Source organism: Phoenix dactylifera, chromosome 8 (genome assembly GCF_051530095.1).
Source record: "Phoenix dactylifera cultivar Ajwa chromosome 8, Ajwa_hap1_PhDact_Kaust_v1.1, whole genome shotgun sequence".
In the NCBI taxonomy this organism is placed as follows: domain Eukaryota; kingdom Viridiplantae; phylum Streptophyta; class Magnoliopsida; order Arecales; family Arecaceae; genus Phoenix; species Phoenix dactylifera.
The window spans coordinates 13,403,870-13,423,110 of record NC_143197.1 but is presented as its reverse complement, the minus strand read 5'-3'; the positions used below and the strand labels follow the sequence as shown (position 1 = coordinate 13,423,110).

At 47.7% G+C, this 19,241-nt stretch overlaps 1 protein-coding gene across 2 annotated transcripts; it reads left to right on the top strand.

The window, feature by feature from the left end:
* The first annotated feature begins 9,625 nt into the window (after positions 1-9,625).
* LOC103716673 (Golgi transport complex protein-like protein) lies at positions 9,626-18,906 on the top strand. Of its 2 annotated transcripts, none has more exons than XM_008804771.6 (3): positions 9,626-10,844; positions 11,383-11,856; positions 17,781-18,906. In XM_008804771.6, exons 1-3 carry the CDS (start codon positions 9,768-9,770, stop codon positions 18,702-18,704), a joined length of 2,475 nt encoding a protein of 824 aa, XP_008802993.3. In that variant the 5' UTR covers positions 9,626-9,767; the 3' UTR covers positions 18,705-18,906. The 2 variants fall into 2 exon arrangements, with proteins under 2 accessions (XP_008802993.3, XP_088558979.2); XM_088702853.2 differs by having other exon boundaries at positions 9,702-10,844; positions 17,791-18,906.
* The last annotated feature ends 335 nt before the right edge of the window (positions 18,907-19,241 follow it).

The window sequence follows — 19,241 nt, the reverse complement described above, 5'->3', positions numbered from 1 at the left end:
CAACCCAAAATCAACTCTACAACTAAACCCGACATCAAATCCAAAATCGAACATACCTGATATTTCTTTACTGCTCTTTATATTTACTATAAATTCTAACCCTCTATCTTATTCAACCTGGACTGTTTATAAACCATGGATAGGTAAATGACTAAATGGACAAATCCTAGAGGCTAGAGAGATGGCTCCCCCCCCCCCTCTTCCAATTCTTCTAAGGAATTATTGTGTTTGTTGGACTTATTTTCTTTGATGTAGTTGGACTTGTTTTTAACTTGAATTATTATATTTGTTGGATGATTGTATTATTATTTTAAAATTATTGAGTTTATTGGATGGTTGTATTATTATATTTGGACATATTTATTAGGTGAACTAGCATGAATTATATAAAAATTGATATCTTTAATTTGAATATTTATATATAAATTTTTAAAATAAATAAAAAATTAAAATAGTTTTTGATTTTTTGATTTGAGATTTTTTTTTGACGATTCTATAATTTTTTAATTTAAACATTATTTAGTTTCGGTTTTGGTATGGATTTTGGGTTGGGTAATGATTTTTTCACTGAAGTCTTACATTTTTTTTATTTTGGTACAATAGCTGCTCATACAGCTCTAGTGTAAGTACAACCAACTAAATCAAGAAAAAAAAGTGGCGCACAGAAGGGGCCAAATCCGCACTCGTCCAAAGGACCTCTCCGGAGTGTCGAGCAATGAAGGAGGCGATCCAGTCAGCAGCTCTATTCACCTTCCGATACATATAGGCAGCCTAAAAGGAGCCCAGATCCCTCGCCAATTTGCGGATCTTACGAACTAGTGGATGACCATCTCTATACCGGTCCTCGCTCTGTATCCAGTCATCACCGTGGTGGAGTTCTCTTCAAGACATACATTATCGGCACCGAATAGCGTCGCAAATGTGATACCCTCCCAGGCTGCCATAAGCTCCGCCCCAATGACAGTCAAACCAGAAATGCGTCGCTCCCTTGTAGCGATAAGTCTGGAGGCACAATCCCTAATCACAAAATCCACACCTTCATAAACTCCATCAATCGAGGCACCATTATCGAAGTTCACCTTAAGATAGCCAGGGGATGGGGGCTCCCAAGAAACAAAGATAAACCTGGGCGCTGAATCAGCAGAGCGGGGGGCCTAAATGTCCCTAGCCATCCTAGATGATATCATAGTGATAGCCGAGGTAATCTCCGCAACATGAAGAAAGGCTCTCCCACTACTGTTCTTGAAGTCGACCTCCTGCCCTTGAAAAGGCGGACATTCTTGTCTAACCAGATGTGATAGGCCAGGTATGCACACGAGATCCCCTACTTAGCGTTACTCGGTCTCCTCAAGGAGTCCCTCAGGTAGCAAAGCAGGTCCTCTACCGTCATCAAGGCCTATGGAAAGGGAAGGGATGCCCACCCCCAAATCTGCGTTGCTCTAGGACAACCAAGGAGGACATGGCTGATAGAGTTCTTGGCACCTAAGCACACGTTGTAGAAAGGAGTGATCCGAACACCTCTCCCAACAAGCACACTCTTGGTCGGGAGGCAGGTCCAAGCCACCTTCCAGATGAATAGAGCCACTCAGGGGTGCACCCGCATCCTCCAGATTCAACCACCCTCAATCTGCCTAACCAGTTCCTTGCTGATTAGAGCATGAAGATCCTTGACTCGCACCCTCTACCGCCCTGTCGGCATCTAGGCCAATTTGTCTGACTCCTTTCCAGAAGGAATAGGTAAGGCCAAAATTCTCTCTGCCAACAATTCACCAAAAACCTCTCGGACCAACCCTCCACCTGCCCTCTCCAGGGATAAATAGGTTGCTTTCCATGCACCCGACAATCCTCGCTGTATCCACCATCGTTAGCAATCGACAGAGCGGCAACTCGGTCACCCTGCTGTCCTCCAGGACATCAATAGATCGCCCATCATCAACAACCCATCTGATCATATGGAGCACTAATGGAGCGTGGCTGCAGATCTCTCTCCAAATAAAGAAGCAGTGGCGTCCAACCTGAACATCCGCCGCTATCGAGAGGGCCCCATACTTAGCCCCTAGGAGAGAGCACCATAGACTATCAGATTCTAAGATATACATGACTGCGTGCCTCGTCACAGGAGGCCTATTGTTGGCCTGTGGGGCTTTGCGGTCCCAAACCCCATGCCAAGGTTTGAATGTTGCTGTGCGTTGGGACCGACTTGATGTGGGTATCTCTCTTCCTTCTTGTGCCTTGGAACCACGCCGTGTGCAGATGCCTTGCGGCTGCTGGCGGTGGGAAGAATCAAAGATGGGGGCTCGACAATTTGGAAGAAATTGACTCTTGCATTCCAAAAGCAACGATTACAAGGACTCTTGGCAAGATCCGGAAGGAACCTTGCTATGCCTAAAACAATCTAGGGGGAGTGATGTTCTCCACCTTAGCCCAAGCCTTTCGGCCGAAAGAAGAACAAAGGGATACTACCCTTGACTCAATGCTGGAATTTCAAAAGCTAAGTGATGCCAGATTAAGGGCCCTAATGGCTCCTTTTGTAGGCCGAGTGCTTTGGCTTATTTTGGGACTTAATTCAAATGACAAGGACCTTCTATCTTTGCCGCCAAGGGGTCTAACCAAGTTTGGCCCCCTACGGCCATGTGCTGCAATTGCTAGACGTTGGGGATTCGCTGCCCGGTTGGCCGGGGCGCGTGTCCCATGCGGATGTTGCCATTTGTTCGGGCGGAGCCTGATTTGGTTGCTGTGTTGGTCGGCTGGGCTGCGCTTCCTGATTTGCCGTGGTATTCTTCCTGATTTGTGGGGATGCGCCGCTATCGCCCTTGCTCCCACGGATCGCTGGCGTGGCAATCCTTCGTGCATTTATCCTGCGGCCTGCTGCATCCTGGCCGCTTGTGTCTTCTCCTGCCGGATCTCCATGGAAGAGCCAGCAGGCTCCTCCGTTGATTCTGCGTGTGCTCTTTCTTTGTTTGGCCCGGCGCTGATGCATGGATATCTGCCATGTGTCTCGGCCGGCTGGCTTTGGCCGAGCGCTATCTTGTGATGTCTTTCCTTGTTTGGTCTTGCGCGCGGATGGTCGCCACTTGTCCCTCGATTGCGCTCTTGGTCGGGCTGACCGTGGCTTTCCTTGTTTGGCTCTCGGGCGTGCGTGCGTCGGCTGGTCCGGGTCCAATGTGCGCGAGCTCGGCTGACTTGCTGCGTCCTTGGCTGGGCTCGACTCGTGCGCTGACCTTGGACTTAGGTGCGCTCGGCCAGATGCAGCCTCGGCCGAGCCTTGCGCTTGCTGTGCCTTCTGTGCGTGCGCGCCCAAGTGCGCACGCATGGGCTAGTGCCCCTGGTTGCCGCCCGTGTCCATGCCCACGTCTGGCGTGTGCGCAACCCATCGTTGCGCGGGCGCCAAGTGCTGACGAGGAGCGGGGAGGTGGCCTTGCTGTGCATTGACCGTCTCTGGGTTTGGCGAGGTTCGGGCGTGCCAGGCGAGTGCGGGCGCAGGGTGCTGTGTGCGCCAGGTCGGCGCGAGCGCAGGGCGCTGGGCGCGCGCTGGTGCGCGGGGCCTTGGGTCGGCCTAGCGCTTGGGCATTGGTCGGCCCGGGTTCTGCTCGGGCCCGCGGAGGCCGCGCGCGACTGGGCATCAGGGACGCGGAGGACCGCGCACCGGAGGTCGTCGGCCGCGGGATCGCGCGCGGGCGGGCGCGTGGGCCGAAGGTTGCACGCGGGCGGGCACGCGGGCGGGCGCGCAGGCCGATGGCCGCGCACGGGCGGGCGCGCGGGCTGGTGTGCGCGCGGTTGGCCGCGCGCGGGCTGGCGTGTGCACGCGGTTGGCCGCGCGCCTGCTGGCGTGTGCGCTGGTGGCCCCGCGTCTGCAGTGGCGCGCGCAGGGGGTTGCGCATGCCGGGGGCTGCCTGGGCGCGCGGTTGGCCACGCGCTGCTGTGGCTGCCTGGGCGCGCGGTCGGCTGCGCGCTGCTGCGGTGAGCGCCGAACCTCGCGCAGGCGCTGGGCATGGCCTGCGCGGGGCTGAGCCTGTGGCTGGCATGGTCGACCTGCTTGGGCAGACCTCAAAGCAGTGAATTTGGCCCGTGCGGTGGTCTTGGCCGAGGTTGGCCTCGGCTAAGCTCTTGGAATCTTGGCTTGGCGGGCTGAGGTGGCTATCATCCCTCCCTCCTTGGAGAATACCCTTGTCCTCAAAGGTGCTATCGAGTAGTGGACTTTCTTCCTTGCGGGATAGGGCGTCGGCCACCTTGTTCTCTTTCCCTGGTTGATACACAATATCATATTCAAAACCAAGTAATTTTACCAGAAATTTCTGCTGCTCAGGAGTCACGTTTTTTTGTTGTAGAAGATGTCGAAGAGCTTGTTGGTCGGTGACAATGGTGAAGCATCGTCCTAGTAGGTACGGCCTCCAAATTTTGACGACGTGCACGACTGCGAGTAGCTCCCTTGCATATGTGCTCCATGCTTTCTTTTGCGGCCCAAGGGCTTTGAAAATGTAAGCCAATGGCCGCTTGTCTTGGGCTATGACCGCGCCAATCCCTTCGTTGCTTGCATCAGTGAAGACTTGAAATGGCTTGCTGAAGTCGGGTAATGCAAGCACGGGGGTTTGCGTCATGGCTCGTTTGAGGTCTTCAAAGGCTTGGCGTGCGGCCGGGGTCCATTCAAACCCATCTTTCTTCAACATGGCTGTGAGGGGTTTTGCAATAAGACCATATCCTTTGACGAACCGTCGGTAGTAGTCGGTAAGTCCTAGGAATCCCCTCAAGGCCAAAACATCCTTTGGCAGCGGCCAATCCGTCATGGTTTCAACCTTCTGGGTGTCAACTCGAACACCATCCCCGGATACTACATGCCCAAGGTAGTCTAGCTCGCTTTGAACAAAGGCGCACTTGGAAGGCTTGATGAAGAACTGATGCTCTTCCAAGGCGCGCAAGACTAGATCTAGGTGCCGCATGTGTTCTTCTAAGGTCTTTGAATAGATCAAAATGTCGTCAAAGAAGACAATTACGAACTTTCGTAGGTGCGGCTTGAATACCTGGTTCATGGCGGCTTGGAAGGTTGATAGTGCATTGCAAAGTCCGAAGGGCATGACCAAGTATTCGTAGTGGCCAGAGTGGGTGCGGAACGCCATCTTGTGGACATCTTTGTCACACATCCTGATTTGGTGGTAGCCGGCCCGAAGATCCAATCTTGTAAAGAACTTGGCACCGTGGAGTTCGTCGAGCATTTCGTCCACGGTGGGGATTGGAAACCGATCCTTGATGGTAGCTTCGTTCAGAGCCCTGTAATCGGTGCAGAACCTCCAAGATCCGTCCTTCTTTCTCACCAAGAGGGCTGGCGATGAAAATGGGCTGGTACTTGGCCAGATGATTTCTTGTTTCAGCATCTCTTCGACTTGTCTTTCGATCTCTCCCTTCTGGAAATGTGCATATCTGTAAGGAGGAACATTGATTTGCTTGCTCTTCTCCTTAAGGCGAATGGGGTGATCGAAGGCGCGTTTGGGTGGCAGCGTGGTTGGCATTGCGAGGATGCCTTGGTGAGCTTCAAGGAGTTTCTATACTTGCGGCGGCAAGCCTTGCAACTCATCCTTTGGCTGCAGTTGAGGTCCCCCCGCAGCCTCTCCTTGGTTGGACAGCATGACGGCGAAGCAAAGGGCTCCTCCTCGGCATAGACGCTCGATTCTTGTGGCTGAGCGCTATCCATAGTTTCTTCTTTCCATCGAGCCGAAACTCCATGGTCATGGTATTGTAGTCCGTGACTACTTTTCCAATGCCCCGAAGCCATACGTTGCCGAGGACCACATCCAAACCTACAAGTTGGAGTACATGTAAATCTGCAGAAATTCTTACCCCTTGGATGTTGAGCCGAACGTCCTTGACAACTTCTTGGCACTTAAGTTTTTCGCCGCTTGCCACCTTAACTTCGAACGGTTCGATGGCTGCCCACTTGAGTCCTACATGCTGCAAGGCTCCCGGGTTGATGAAGTTGTGGGAGGATCCGTTGTCAACGAGCAAGGATACTTCATGCTTGCCGATCCACGCCGTCATCCGCATGGTTGAAGGCCGTTGCACACCAGTGAGGGCATAGAGAGATAGCTCGGCATCCTTCAGCAGGGTGGCTGCTTTGGTTGGCTTTTGTTGGGACATCATCATCATCAGAGGGGCTGTCTTCAAAGGTTGCAGCATTGTCTTCGGCTTCATCCCTACTGCTGTCAATGTACAGAACATAGGATTGGCTGGGCTTGCAGCGGTGGCCTTTTTCCCATTTGGCGCCGCACTTGAAGCATAATCCCTTCTTGATGTAGTCCTGCACTTCATCACGGCTGAGCCTTTTGACATCAGGGGGTTGTGGCTTTGAAGTGGATGCCGCAGCCGGTTGGGACTTGGATGGCAACGAGCTGATATGATTGCGGTTGGAGCTTTCCTTGGTTGGCCGCCGGTCATTGATGTTGGCTTGATCAAGGATCTCTGCCATCCTCATTGCTTCTTGAAGGCCAGCGGGCTGCTTGAGCTTGATTTCCTTAGCGAGCCAAGGTTTGAGTCCGTCCACGAAGGTGCCAAGTAGTGCCTCTTCCGACCAATCCTCCACCATAGTTTGAAGTTGGCAAAATTCGTCGATGTATGTTTGTACCTTGCCTTCTTGTTTGAGCTTGGCTAATTGGCCGTGGTGATTGACGATTGGTGAAGGCCCCCATTGGTTCATGAACTCCTGCACAAAAGCCGTCCACCCCAAGTAGTTCCCCTCTTTTTCATAGATATTTCTTAGCCACCTCCACCACTTATTGGCTCTCCCCTCAAAATGGTAGCTAGCTAAGGTCACCCTCTCCTCTCTAGGGATGTCATACACTTGGAAATATTGCTCGATTTTATCGAGCCACTCATAAGGATCTCCTCCTCCAAAAGATGGAAACTCAATTTTAGGTTTTCGGACCCCTCTTTTATGTGGACCGAAACCCCTAAATTCCTCTCCATGGTTCACCCGATCCTCCCTCCTTCTTTCATGTGCATGTCGGCCATGATGCCTCCATGTGTGAGGGCTACCTACAGGCTCACTCATATGTCTTTCCATGCTCCTTGGCCGATCCTCCAAAGGGATACCATCGGCCCACCTATCAACAAATGTTTCACCACATTCAACTCTTCCTCCTCTCCTTCTATCTTCTCTCATTTTTCTTTCTCCTTCATTAACATTGTTTTTATTTTCTGCAAACCGCCTTTCTAGCCTCTCTATGTTGGCATTTCCCTCTCTCCTTATGGCGGCCAAAGTGGTCACCAAATGCTCCAACACCTGGCTAACTTCGGCGTTGTTGTTTTCAATGGTTTCAAAGAGCCTTTGCGGGCTGAATGAATCACTACCCGACTCCATGAAATCCTACCCCTTACAATTAGATTTTTTTTGGATTTACAAAGACTTTCAGATCTGATTTTCAGACCTCAATACATTCACAATGAAGAGTATAGATCTGAAAAGTTAGAGGGATACCCTTGAGATCGCCCTTCCGTGGATTTGGATTGAAGCCGATTACCCGACGATCTCCGTTGAAGTATCTTAATGAAAGCACCAGTGTTGGCTCGCGGGGCTTTGCGGTCCCAAATCCCACGCTAAGGTTTGAATGTTGCTGTGTGTTGGGACCGACTTGATGTGGGTATCTCTCTTCCTTCTTGCTGCCTTGGAACCACGCTGTGTGCAGATGCCTTCTGGCTGCCGGCGGTGGGAAGAATCAAAGATGGGGGCTCGACAATTTGGAAGAAATTAACTCTTGCATTCCAAAAGCAACGATTACAAGGACTCTTGGCAAAATCCGGAAGGAACCTTGCTATGCCTAAAACAATCTAGGGGGAGTGATGTTCTCCACCTTAGCCCAAGCCTTTCGGCCGAAAGAAGAACAAAGGGATACTACCCTTGACTCAATGCTGGAATTTCAAAAGCTAAGTGATGCCGGACAAAGGGCTCTAATGGCTCCTTTTGTAGGCCGAGTGCCTTGGCTTATTTTGGGACTTAATTTAAATGACAAGGACCTTCTATCTTTGCCGCCAAGGGGTCTAACCAAGTTTGCCCCCCTGCGGCCATGTGCTGCAATTGCTGGACGTTGGGGATTCGCTGCCCGGTTGGCCGGGGCGCGTGTCCCATGCAGATGTTGCCATTTATTCGGGCGGAGCCTGATTTGGTTGCTGTGTTGGTCGGCTAGGCTGCGCTTCCTGATTTGCCGTGGTATTCTTCTTGATTTGTGGGGATGCGCCGCTGTCGCCCTTGCTTCTATGGATCGCTGGCGTGGCAATCCTTCGCACGTTCATCCTGCGGCCTGCTGCATCCTGGTCATCTGTGTCTTCTCCTGCCGGATCTCCATGGAAGAGCCAGCATGCTCCTCCATTGATTCTGCGCGTGCTCTTTCTTTGTTTGGCTCGGCGCTAATGCATGGATGTCTGCCATGTGTCTCAGCCGGCTGGCTTTGGCCGGGCGCTATCTTGTGATGTCTTTCCTTGTTTGGTTTTGCGCGCGGATGGTCGCCACTTGTCCCTCGGTTGCGCTCTTGGTCGGGCTGACCGTGGCTTTCCTTGTTTGGCTCTCGGGCGTGCGCGCGTCGGCTGGTCTGGGTCCAATGTACGCGGGCTCGACTGACTGGCTGCGTCCTTGGCTGGGCTCGACCCGTGCGCTGACCTTGGACTTAGGTGCGCTCGGTCGGATGCAGCCTCGGCCGAGCCTTGCGCTTGCTGTGCCTTCTGTGCGTGCGCGCCCAAGTGCGCACGCATGGGCTGGTGCCCTTGGTTGCCGCCCGTGTCCATGCCCACGTCTGGCGTGTGCGCAACCCATCGTTGGGCGGGCGCCAAGTGCTGGCGAGGAGCGGGGAGGCGGCCTTGCTGTGCATTGGCCATCTCTGGGTCTGGCGACATTCGGGCGTGCCAGGCGGGCGCGGGCACAGGGCGCTGGGCACGCGCCGGTGCGTGGGGCCTTGGGTCGGCCTGGCGCTCGGGCGTTGGCCGGCCCGGTGTTTGCTCGGGCGCGCAGAGGCCTGCGCGCGGCTGGGCGTGCACGCGCAGGGCCTCGTGCGACTGGGCATTAGGCGCGCGGAGGACCGCGCGCTACAGGTCGTCGGCCGCGGGATCGCGCGCGGGCGGGCACACAGGCTGGGGCGCGCGCGGTGGGCCGCGCGCGGGCTAGCGTGTGCGCGCGGTTCGCGCTCGTGTTGGCGTCCGCGCTGGTGGCCGCACGTCTACAGTGGGCGCACGCAGGGGGTTGCGCGTGCCGGGAGCTGCTTGGGCGCGCAGTTGGCCATGCGCTCCTATGGCTGGCTGGGTGCGCGGTCGGCCGCGCGCTGCTGCGGGGAGCGCCGAACTTCGTGCAGGCGCTGGGCATGGCCTGCGCGGGGCTGAGTCGGTGGCTGGCATGGTCGGCCACTGCTTGGGTAAACCTCCAAGCAGTGGATTTGGCCTGTGCGGTGGTCATAGCCGAGGTTGGCCTCGGCTAAGCTCTTGGAATCTTAACTTGGCGGGCTGAGGTGGCTATCACCTATCCACTAAAGGAGTCTCACATTCATATCCTTATTTTGGCTTGCACTGGTTGAAGTTTGCTCGCAAACCGATTCAACCCTCTTCACGCACACACTCTGCCTAGATCTGGCACATGCTCCGGTTCAAGTTCCCTGCTAACCCGGTTCAACACCCCTTCCCTCTTCGCTCGCTCCATTTCCCAGTAGTTCTCAAGGCAAGTCCAATAAGAGGGGGAGGGGACGATCTAAAAACCTCGCTTCCATCTTCCATTTCCCATTTCCCATTTCCGACCGGCCATGGCGTCGCCTCGAATCCTCCCGTCTTCTCCCCTTCAGAAGCTCGCAACCTTCAAAGACCCCGCCTTCTCCCCGGCGACGGCGATGGGGCCGCCCTCCTCCTCCGATGCGTCCCCTCTCGACTCCTTCGCCTCCGACCCCGTCTTCTCCGCCTTCCTCTCCCCTGACTTCGACTCCGCCCGCTTCTCCTCTCAGGCACTCAGCTCCGGCTCTGCCGCCGCCCGAGCCGAGTCCCTCCAAGATGCCATCCGCCTCCTCGAGAAGCACCTTCGCTCCGAGGTCCTCGCTCGCCACTCCTCCCTCCTCTCTCAGCTCTCCTCCCTCCGTGACGCCGAGTCCTCCCTTTCCGCCGTCCGCTCCGGCGTCGCCGCCCTCCAGTCCTCCCTCCGCCGCGCCCGCCAGGAGATCGCCGACCCCCGCCGCCTCGTCCGCTCCCACACCCTCCAGCTCTCTAACCTCCATGCCGCCGCCGACCTCCTCCAGTCCTCCGCCCGCCTCCTCCGCCTTTCCCGCAAGCTCCGCGACCTCATGTCCCATCCCCCCGACCGCCTCGACCTCGCCAAGGCCGCCGAGATGCACCGCGAGATCGAGCTTCTCTACGAGGAGCGCGGCCTCGCCGGCATCTCCGTCGTCGAGGACGAGATCTGCTGGCTTTCCGACACCGGAAACCGCCTCCGATCCGAGGCCATGAAGGCCGTCGAGAGGGGCATGGACGAGTCCAACCAGAACGACATCTGGTGCGGCCTCCAGGTGTTCTACAACCTCGGCGAGCTCAGATCCACGGTCGACTCTCTCATCAACAAGTACAAGGGGATCGGGGTGAAGAGCGTGGGGTCGGCACTGGACATGAAAGCGATCTCGGCATCGTCGGGGGCATTTGGGCCCGGCGGAGTGCAGAGGAGCGGAACGCCGCAGATCGGGGGAGGCAAGAGGGCAGGAGAGGCCCTTTGGGAGAGGATGGGCCGGTGCATGGATGAGCTTCACAAGGTGATGACGGCTGTGTGGCAGCTCCAGACGGTTCTCTCGAAGAAGAGGGTCCCATTCACGCAGATCTTGTTCCTCCATGAGGTCTGGCAGGTTAGTGAGTGAATTCCTTCATGATGACAAGCTAGCTCCGCGTTGCCAAACGTTTTATCTATTAGAATTGCAATTCTGTGAGTACTGGGGGTCGTTGTGTTCATCTGTAGATGAAGTTAGTAGAATGAGTGCAAATATTGGATTTTATATCTTGTTTCTCCAAATGTTAATTTTGAGTCAAAATTGTAGATTGACAAGGTTGATCTTTGTTCAATTTCTTTGGCAATTTCTGTATATAAAGTTGGTATACGTGCAGAGATCTTAGTTTTTGTAACTTTCTTCTTCAAGGCTTAATTTTGAATCCAAAAAAATACATTGAGAGGGTTGAACTTCGTTCAATTTCTTTGAGCTGTCCTTAGGAATGATGGGATTGTTAATTTTGGTTCCAGGTTGAGCTGACATGGCCTTGTTGTATGGTTGGATTGTTCTGATGATTTTGGATATATCCATGTGGATATAGAATGATTTTCCTCCTATTATGTCGTTATCTTACAACACTTTGTAATTTTTCTTCTCTTATCAATGGCTTATTGTGCAGGAGGGAGACCCTCTACTAACAGATCGGGTCTGGGAAGCACTTGTCAAAGCTTTTGCTAGCCAAATGAAATCTGCCTTCACTGCATCAAGTTTCGTCAAAGAAGTATTCACTCATGGGTATCCAAAACTATTTACCATGGTAGAAAATCTTCTTGAAAGGATTTCACGCGATACTATTGTGAAAGGGTTTCTACCAGCTCTCACACCTGAAGGAAAGGATCAAATGGTTGCTTCCATTGATATATTCCAGACAGCCTTTCTGGCTCTCTGCCTAAGTCGCCTCTCTGATTATGTTAATAACATATTTCCTGTATCAAGCCGTGGAAGTATTCCTTCAAAGGACCAGATCTCAAAAATCATATTGCGTATCCAGGAAGAGATTGAAGTCGTTAGAATGCATGGGCACTTGATGCTTCTCGTTTTGCATGAAATTGGCAAAGTTTTACTCTTATTAGCTGAGAGAGCTGAATACCAGGTACATGATTTCCAACAATAAAGATAGTCTGGATGACAATGTTTCCCATCTCTTATATGAATTACACCATTAATTTATTTTTGAGATTTGCATGTCACTATATTGTCTATTGTACCAATTCAACATCTGCCAGTTTTTTCCTGTCATTCTGTTGGAAGTAATTTTGAAGACAAAATTTGAGCTGCCTCTCTTTTATTTTGATATATGTTAAACTTTCTGCTGCACATTGAACATTTCACAGCCTAATTCTGGTGATTGATTTGTTTGTTTTAGGTGCTTGTTTATAAGTAATCTTTTATCTAAAACACCACTGTCCCACTTCTCATGGGGGTTTTTTGTCATTGAAAAAGTTTATAGTAACTCAAATCCTTCCTCACTAACCTTGCCCTGTTTTGCTTGAAAGACCAAGTTGTAATCTCTTAGAGGTGAGAAAGTTCTATAACCTTGGTGTCAATTCTTTGAATTAGTGCCTAAATTTAAAGGGCCATTAGAGGGTAAAAGAATCCACCTTATTGGTTGAGCTTAGGCAACTAGGGAACAATTTTCAATTTTCTATAGATGAAGAAGTAAGAAAGCAAGGTTTGATAAGTGGAACTGCATTTGTCTCTAAGCTACATGTTACGTTTAAGAGCTGAAATTGAAACACTTAAATTAATGAGAAAATGAAAGATAAATAGATCTTTCATTGAAGTGTGCTTATTGCTGATAGGCTAACCATCAGGTCTACATAGGGAGCATGTTCTATGAGCTTATTAGGAGACATAAGTTACTGTTAAATTTGAAACTGAGCTCTGCATAGAAGAGGTTTAACTGCTTCATTGTATAGGATTATGGGGGACAACTTCTAAGGAAGACAAACTTCTTCTTTGGATAGTGTACCTACAATATAATTCATACAAAAAGTCTGTCTTAGTCTCTCATCTGGCTGCCAATTATCTGTTATGGTGTTCACTGGGTTCGCCATGTTCAGTTGTGGTGATGTAGTTGGCCATCATTGGGCCTTTGAATGCTCTATTGCTCGAAGAGCATCCATAAAGTCTAGTGTCTTTGAATGATAGGAGAAACTGCTCCAGATTTCAAAGAGAAACTAGTTGCAGGATTGTCAACAATTACTAGTTATAAATCCCAAGTTGGGTTTAAAGAGGATCCACTCAAGTCATAGTTGGTGAGTAAAAATAATTCTCTTATAGTGAGGGCAGCAGACGGCCCTAGAATTTACATATTAAGATTATTTTAAGAATGTTACCTAATTTGGACCCATTCAGTGGTTCATGGGTTGTTGTTGCATTTACATGGATGGTCTAAACTGGGCTTCATGGCTGTTGTCCAACACATCCATTTGGGTCGTTTGATGCCAGAAGGCTCACTGTCAGTGTCAAGGTCAGCTGAGGGGATACTTGATTTTGTCTTCGGATTCATGAAGTTGATTTTGTTTTGGGAATAAATATGTTGTAGCTAGATGGAGTACAAGTTGGAATATTGCTAATGCTTTTCCAGTTAGAAGTATTGATTTCACCATCTGACCTTCATTTTGATGAAAAGAATTTTAAATTTTATATGTACAAGTGAAAAAGATGTTGGTACTCAGCCAAATATATCAGAAACTCTGAAAATTTAAGAAATATTATACGAGTCTTGTAGAAACTATTGATTTGTATAAAAATGGGGAAAGGTATTTGACATCTTAGTTCCTCTTTTCAACTCAAGTTCTAATCAATCCCCTTTTTGTATAAACAGTCATATAGAACTCCTTTTTTAACTTAACAGAACAAATGGTCCCTACTATCCAACTAATTATGAATATTATCAATATCCTTATCTTTATGTTAAATAATAATTATAACCTTAATCTCTGTAAAACAATCTCTTTGAGTGAAAAGGTAATAATGGTAGAGTAAATTAAGGTTGTAATTACCATTTAACATAAAGAGATAGATGGAGTTGGTCATTAGTTGGATACTAGGAACCAGGATTTAAAAAATTGATGGAAATTAAGGTTGTAATTACTATTTAACATAAGGAGCTTGATGGTGTTGGTCATTAGTTGGATACTAGGAACCAGGATTTTAAAAATTGATGGAACAGGACCATGACATTCCAATCGCAAACAGTAACCGAGGAATCTTGGGATGCCGAAGTTGGTTGGATTGGTACATATGATTGTACCAGTCAGTACTAACTATATCAGTTGCATACCTATTGCTTTTCATTTTTATTGATTCTAATGATCTCCATCTCAACCATGCTAGTACTCTTCTAATACTGTAGCATTTTGAGACAAAATTGTAGCATTTTGAGACAAAATCGATGCAGAGTTTGATATGAGTATATAAACCTTTGGTAGGAACTATTTTCTTCCATTCACAAAAGACATCTTTTTAATAAAAAGAGGGCTGATTTGAAGTTGGGTTAAGAGGGTAGATTGATAAATCAAAATCCCATGAAATAAAACATGGAACATACAAGCGTGGGATTTTTTTCTTTTTAAAACTTTTCTCTTTGAAAAGTACATAAATGATATATCGTGCATGTCTCTAAGGCTTTAGAAGTTTAAGATAAAGATACTATTAACATTAGGTGGCCATTTGTTGATTTGTAGGTAGGACTGGAAATGGGCTTGGGCTGGGCCAGCTTTGGACCGGGCCTTTGGGCAGGCTTGAGACAGTTTGGGATGGGCTTGGGCCTAAAAATAGCATCAAAATAAATTTTAGGCTAGGGCCGATGCTTGGCTCGGTCCAAGTCTAACTCCTGGCTCGAAACTTGAGCTTGAAACCTCGTCCAATCTTAGCCTGAATTCATTATTAGAATTTCTTGGTAGGAGTCTTTTAGGTCGTGTCCAACCATTTTAGGCCAGTCCGGCCAATTCGTGTCAGGCTTAAATGGTTGTATTTGGATCAGGCCCGATTGGGGGTCTAGGCCTAGGTTCGGACTCAAGTAGGGATTTGGAAAGAAAATTCGGGCCTAAACCTGGCCTGAAGCCCGAAATTTTTTTTAGGCTAGGTTTGAGCTTCGGCCTGGCCCAGCCTAATTCCAACCCTACTTGTATATTGTCCTTCAAGATCAAACTAACTAGGTTAAAGTTTTGTCAATTTTGGCTGTTTATGAGTACTTTCCTGTTAAGATCTGGGTCATTCAAGAGTGCTAGCATTTTCAGTTCCATTTCTTTGGCTTTCTTGTGCCTGTAAACTAGCTTTCATTCTCATTCACATGATTTGGGTTCACATTCTAAACCTTTTCACGAAATTAATATAGTCGTATTTGAGGCCTTCTCAGCTAGTCTGATCATTTGAACACAACTATTATTCCTGTTTTGCAAGATTTAGGCTAAGTCAGCTGGTACTTACTAGTTTCTTGCTTTACTATTACACACAGATGAAAATTTAAAGCAAAAGTAAACATTTACCTTAAAATCTCTGCCTTCTCAGCTAGTCTGATCATTTGAACACAACTATTATTCCTGTTTTGCAAGATTTAGGCTAAGTCAGCTGGTACTTTCTAGTTTCTTGCTTTACTATGACACACAGATGAAAATTTAAAGCAAAAGTAAACATTTACCTTAAAATCTCTGACTGGTTCCAACATATTCACTACCAAACCAATGTCTGAATTAATGCCATTATCTTCAATTGACAGTTTTGAACTGAATTTGAATTGGTATTGGGTAATTGTTGATGTTGAAACAGATTGTTGCAAAGCCAGTTTTACCTTTTATTTCAAGTATTTTCCCCCTATGTAATGCCTGTAATTAGCAGCTTGTGATGGTTGCAATATTACGAGTATTCTGTATTGAGAGAGTATTCTTCCATATAGGTATTGATATGTCATGCCAACTTGCTCCTAGAGTCTTTTGACACTCATCCTATTGCCACAGTTGGTGATGCCTCGGCTCTCCTTACCTGCCTAAGCTCAAATGCTTATTTGCCTGCTTGTTGCTCAAGTACCACCCTGGATTTTAGTAGAAGACAGTCGATTTTTGATGTGTCTTCATTGGAATCCTACATGCTCAAGCCATCTTAATCATTTGTGTATCAATATGTTCTTTATCATTGACATCGTAGTTTTTGTTTGATGCTGTCACAGCTAGGTTATTAACCTGCAACTGCTCAACTTATATCCTTAGATCTTTTTATTTAGTCTCTTCCAATTGTAAACATATTTTTGATAGCAGGAGTGCTTCAAAGCATTTTCCACCCGCATGATCAAATGTTCTTTTGCTTGCTTGTTGCTCTGGTTCCCTCATGCTTAGATGCTTGAAATTTGATTTTGGAGATGTCTGATTTGGAATCATATTCTGAATTATTTATTGTAACAACTCAAGACCTCCCCCAAAATGGCTAGTCGGAAGGTATTATTTGGGTTCCTTGATCCTGTATAAGTATTCAAGATCTACCCAGCGAATAACCGATGTGGGACTAAACACACGCTGCACGGGTCCTCACATTCATTAATTATTATTTGTTCTTTTAAAATCTCTCTTTGCTTTAATTTTTATGCGAAGTGGTTATTGCATCCTTCTAGTGCTCAGCTTTTTTGAGCAGATATTCTATTGCTCTACAAACCAAAGTCCACCGAACCGGTACCGAGACCCGTATCGGTCGGCACCCGGTACGGTTTAGTACCGGTTCGGTACCGTATCGAACCGGTATAGGCAGGGCGTGCCGGTTCACGGACCGGCACACTTTTTTTTGGAGTTTTCAAAAAAAATGGTAATTACTCTTTTTGAACTTTTTCAATGAATTTAAATCTAATTTGATGCTTTTTTGATTTTTTTGATGTTTTTATGATCTCGGTTTAATCTAGATGATGCATCTTATTGCTTTAAAATGATATAAATTATAAAATAAACAATATAAAAAATTCTCAAATCAAGTAGTGACGTAAAAATTAAAAACTAATACAATCAATTATGTACATTTTAAGTCCAATATACATGCCAATATCTAAAATCGGATCGAGTGACAATGCCTCTCGTAGGGAAGATGAAGCACACCTTATTTAGCCTTGGATCTTTCTTCTAATAGCTTGAATCGGTGTGTTTGTGGAGTTTTTGGGAAGGCCGAAGTCTATAGTGCTACAATGCTAGAATGTTTGGAACCGGGTGGGACTCGGTGCGAACCGGCCAGTTTCGGCCCATTCTGGTAGGTAAGTGACCGGTTCTTGCCAATTCTATATGGGTTCCGGCCGGTATGGGGCCGGAGCCTAATGTAAGAAGTGAACTAACCCGGTTTCGCAGTGGGTCGGTTCGGCACTGTTGGCCCAATTCGGCAGTCCTTGCTACAAACTTTTTAAGTCATTGCTGTCCTTATCTCACCAGCAGGCAGTGATCTTGTAAAATATACATCTTAGATAGGTTTAGGTCAAGCAAAAACCAAACCCTGACTAAGGATTTGTTTGGCTTAAGGTCCCCGGAACTCTTTGTGGGAATGCATATGTGTTCAATGTTGTCAGCCAAGACTTCTTGGTTACTTTCCTGGATGGTATTGCACCTTTAAACTCATCATCTTCTCAATTTTTCTGCAACTTTTTGATGGTAAGATGAAAAGCTATGTTCTCCAGGTCTTTAGGTTCCTCGCATATGTCAGCTCCTTTCATTCATTTACAGAGTCTTATTTATTTCACTTAAAAAGTTCTATTTTGGTAACCAAATTTTGGTTTATACTCTCCCATTTGGACGAATGATCGGATAACAAATTACTGCAAAGCATCAAAATATGTTTTGATTGTTTTTGCTTGTATTATCTGTAGCCATGTTTATCTGTATTGGTAATGAGACCGGTGCAAATTAACATGACATTTTTTAATTCTGCTTTCATGATGATGGTTTAGTTGCCATTGATCTATGTTTTTTCTTTTTTTTTTTTTATTTTGCGGTACAGGTCATCTATCTATATTAGTATCTAATGTTGCTAATCTCTAATTTGTAGATATCCACAGGTCCTGAAGCTCGTCAAGTTACAGGTCCTGCAACTCCGGCCCAACTCAAGAATTTTGCCCTCTGTCAGCATCTCCAAGAGATCCATACACGCATTTCCAGCGCTACGTCATCTCTACCAACGGTTGCCTCTGATGTCCTGTCACCATCTCTTGGTGTCATCTATGGAGTTGCCTGCGACTCAGTCACCTCCCTCTTCCAAGCCATGCTTGATCGTCTCGAGTCCTTTATCATTCAAATCCACGAACAGGACTTTGGGGACCGGGGACTGGATGCAGCAATGGACAATAATGCCTCTGCTTACATGGAAGAGTTTCAAAAATGCACAGTCCATTTCCGGAATGAGTTTCTATCTAAACTCCTGCCTTCTTCTGCCTCACGTTCAGAGACCATATGCACCAGGCTTGTGCGGAGAATGGCCTCTCGAGTCCTCATATTCTTCATTAGACATGCTGCTCTGGTGAGGCCTCTTTCTGAGTCAGGCAAGCTAAGGATGGCAAGGGACATGGCAGAGCTGGAGCTAGCAGTTGGCCAGAACTTGTTTCCCGTGGAGCAGCTTGGCGCACCATACCGAGCACTTCGTGCTTTCCGGCCTGTGATCTTCTTGGAGACATCTCAGCTCAGTGGTTCTCCACTTCTTCAGGATCTGCCACCCAGTGTGATACTCCATCACCTTTACTCTCGAGGCCCTGATGAGCTGCAATCACCATTACAAAGGAACAAGCTCACCCCGCTTCAGTATTCATTGTGGCTTGATTCACAAGGGGATGATCAAATTTGGAAAGGAATTAAGGCAACCCTTGATGATTATGAGATAAAGGTTCGAGCTCGAGGAGACAAGGAGTTCAGTCCAGTATATCCTCTCATGCTTCAGATCGGATCATCATTGGCTGAGACCACATCATCTCAGTTGTGATATGTTTTTCTATGGAACATGCGATGATAGGAACAGATCTGAGAGCCTGTTCCCATGGAGTTGCTTTGCTAGAAGTACCTGTTTCTATTTTGACATACATTTCCCATATCAGCAACTTGCTAAATTTGGCAAACTAATTGGTAGTGTACATGAACCTTCTACAGCATTGCTTTTTTACATAGAGGCCTTGCATGCTCTCAAATTCTTGTTTTGGTGCATGTTACCAAGTTGAATTGTTGTAAATTATTCAATTACTTACTGGAGATGTTGGTTAGTCAAATAGTTCCTGATCACCATTCATGAATTATTAATATCTTTATAATATTCATAAATTCAAAGAGTTGATCCTGAAAAGTTCATGAACACTCGTGAAGGATCCATGTACCCTAAGACTACATGTATTCTGTGGTCATACTTTCCTATACATCTGGTGGCAGCGGTAGCTCATTAATCTTTGTCAAAGAACACATTCTTTACCCTTTTCTGTTCTCAGCTTTGACCATGTAACTTGGACAAGGGTTCTGATAAAAATTAAAA

What these genes read in the sequence shown, in the direction of transcription:
- LOC103716673 (XM_008804771.6), top strand. Translation starts at nt 9,768, where the DNA reads ATGGCGTCGCCTCGAATCCTCCCGTCTTCTCCCCTTCAGAAGCTCGCA. An exon ending in TCCTCCATGAGGTCTGGCAG is followed by an intron (nt 10,845 to 11,382) that starts GTTAGTGAGTGA and finishes CTTATTGTGCAG; the next exon opens with GAGGGAGACCCTCTACTAAC. An exon ending in CTGAGAGAGCTGAATACCAG is followed by an intron (nt 11,857 to 17,780) that starts GTACATGATTTC and finishes TCTAATTTGTAG; the next exon opens with ATATCCACAGGTCCTGAAGC.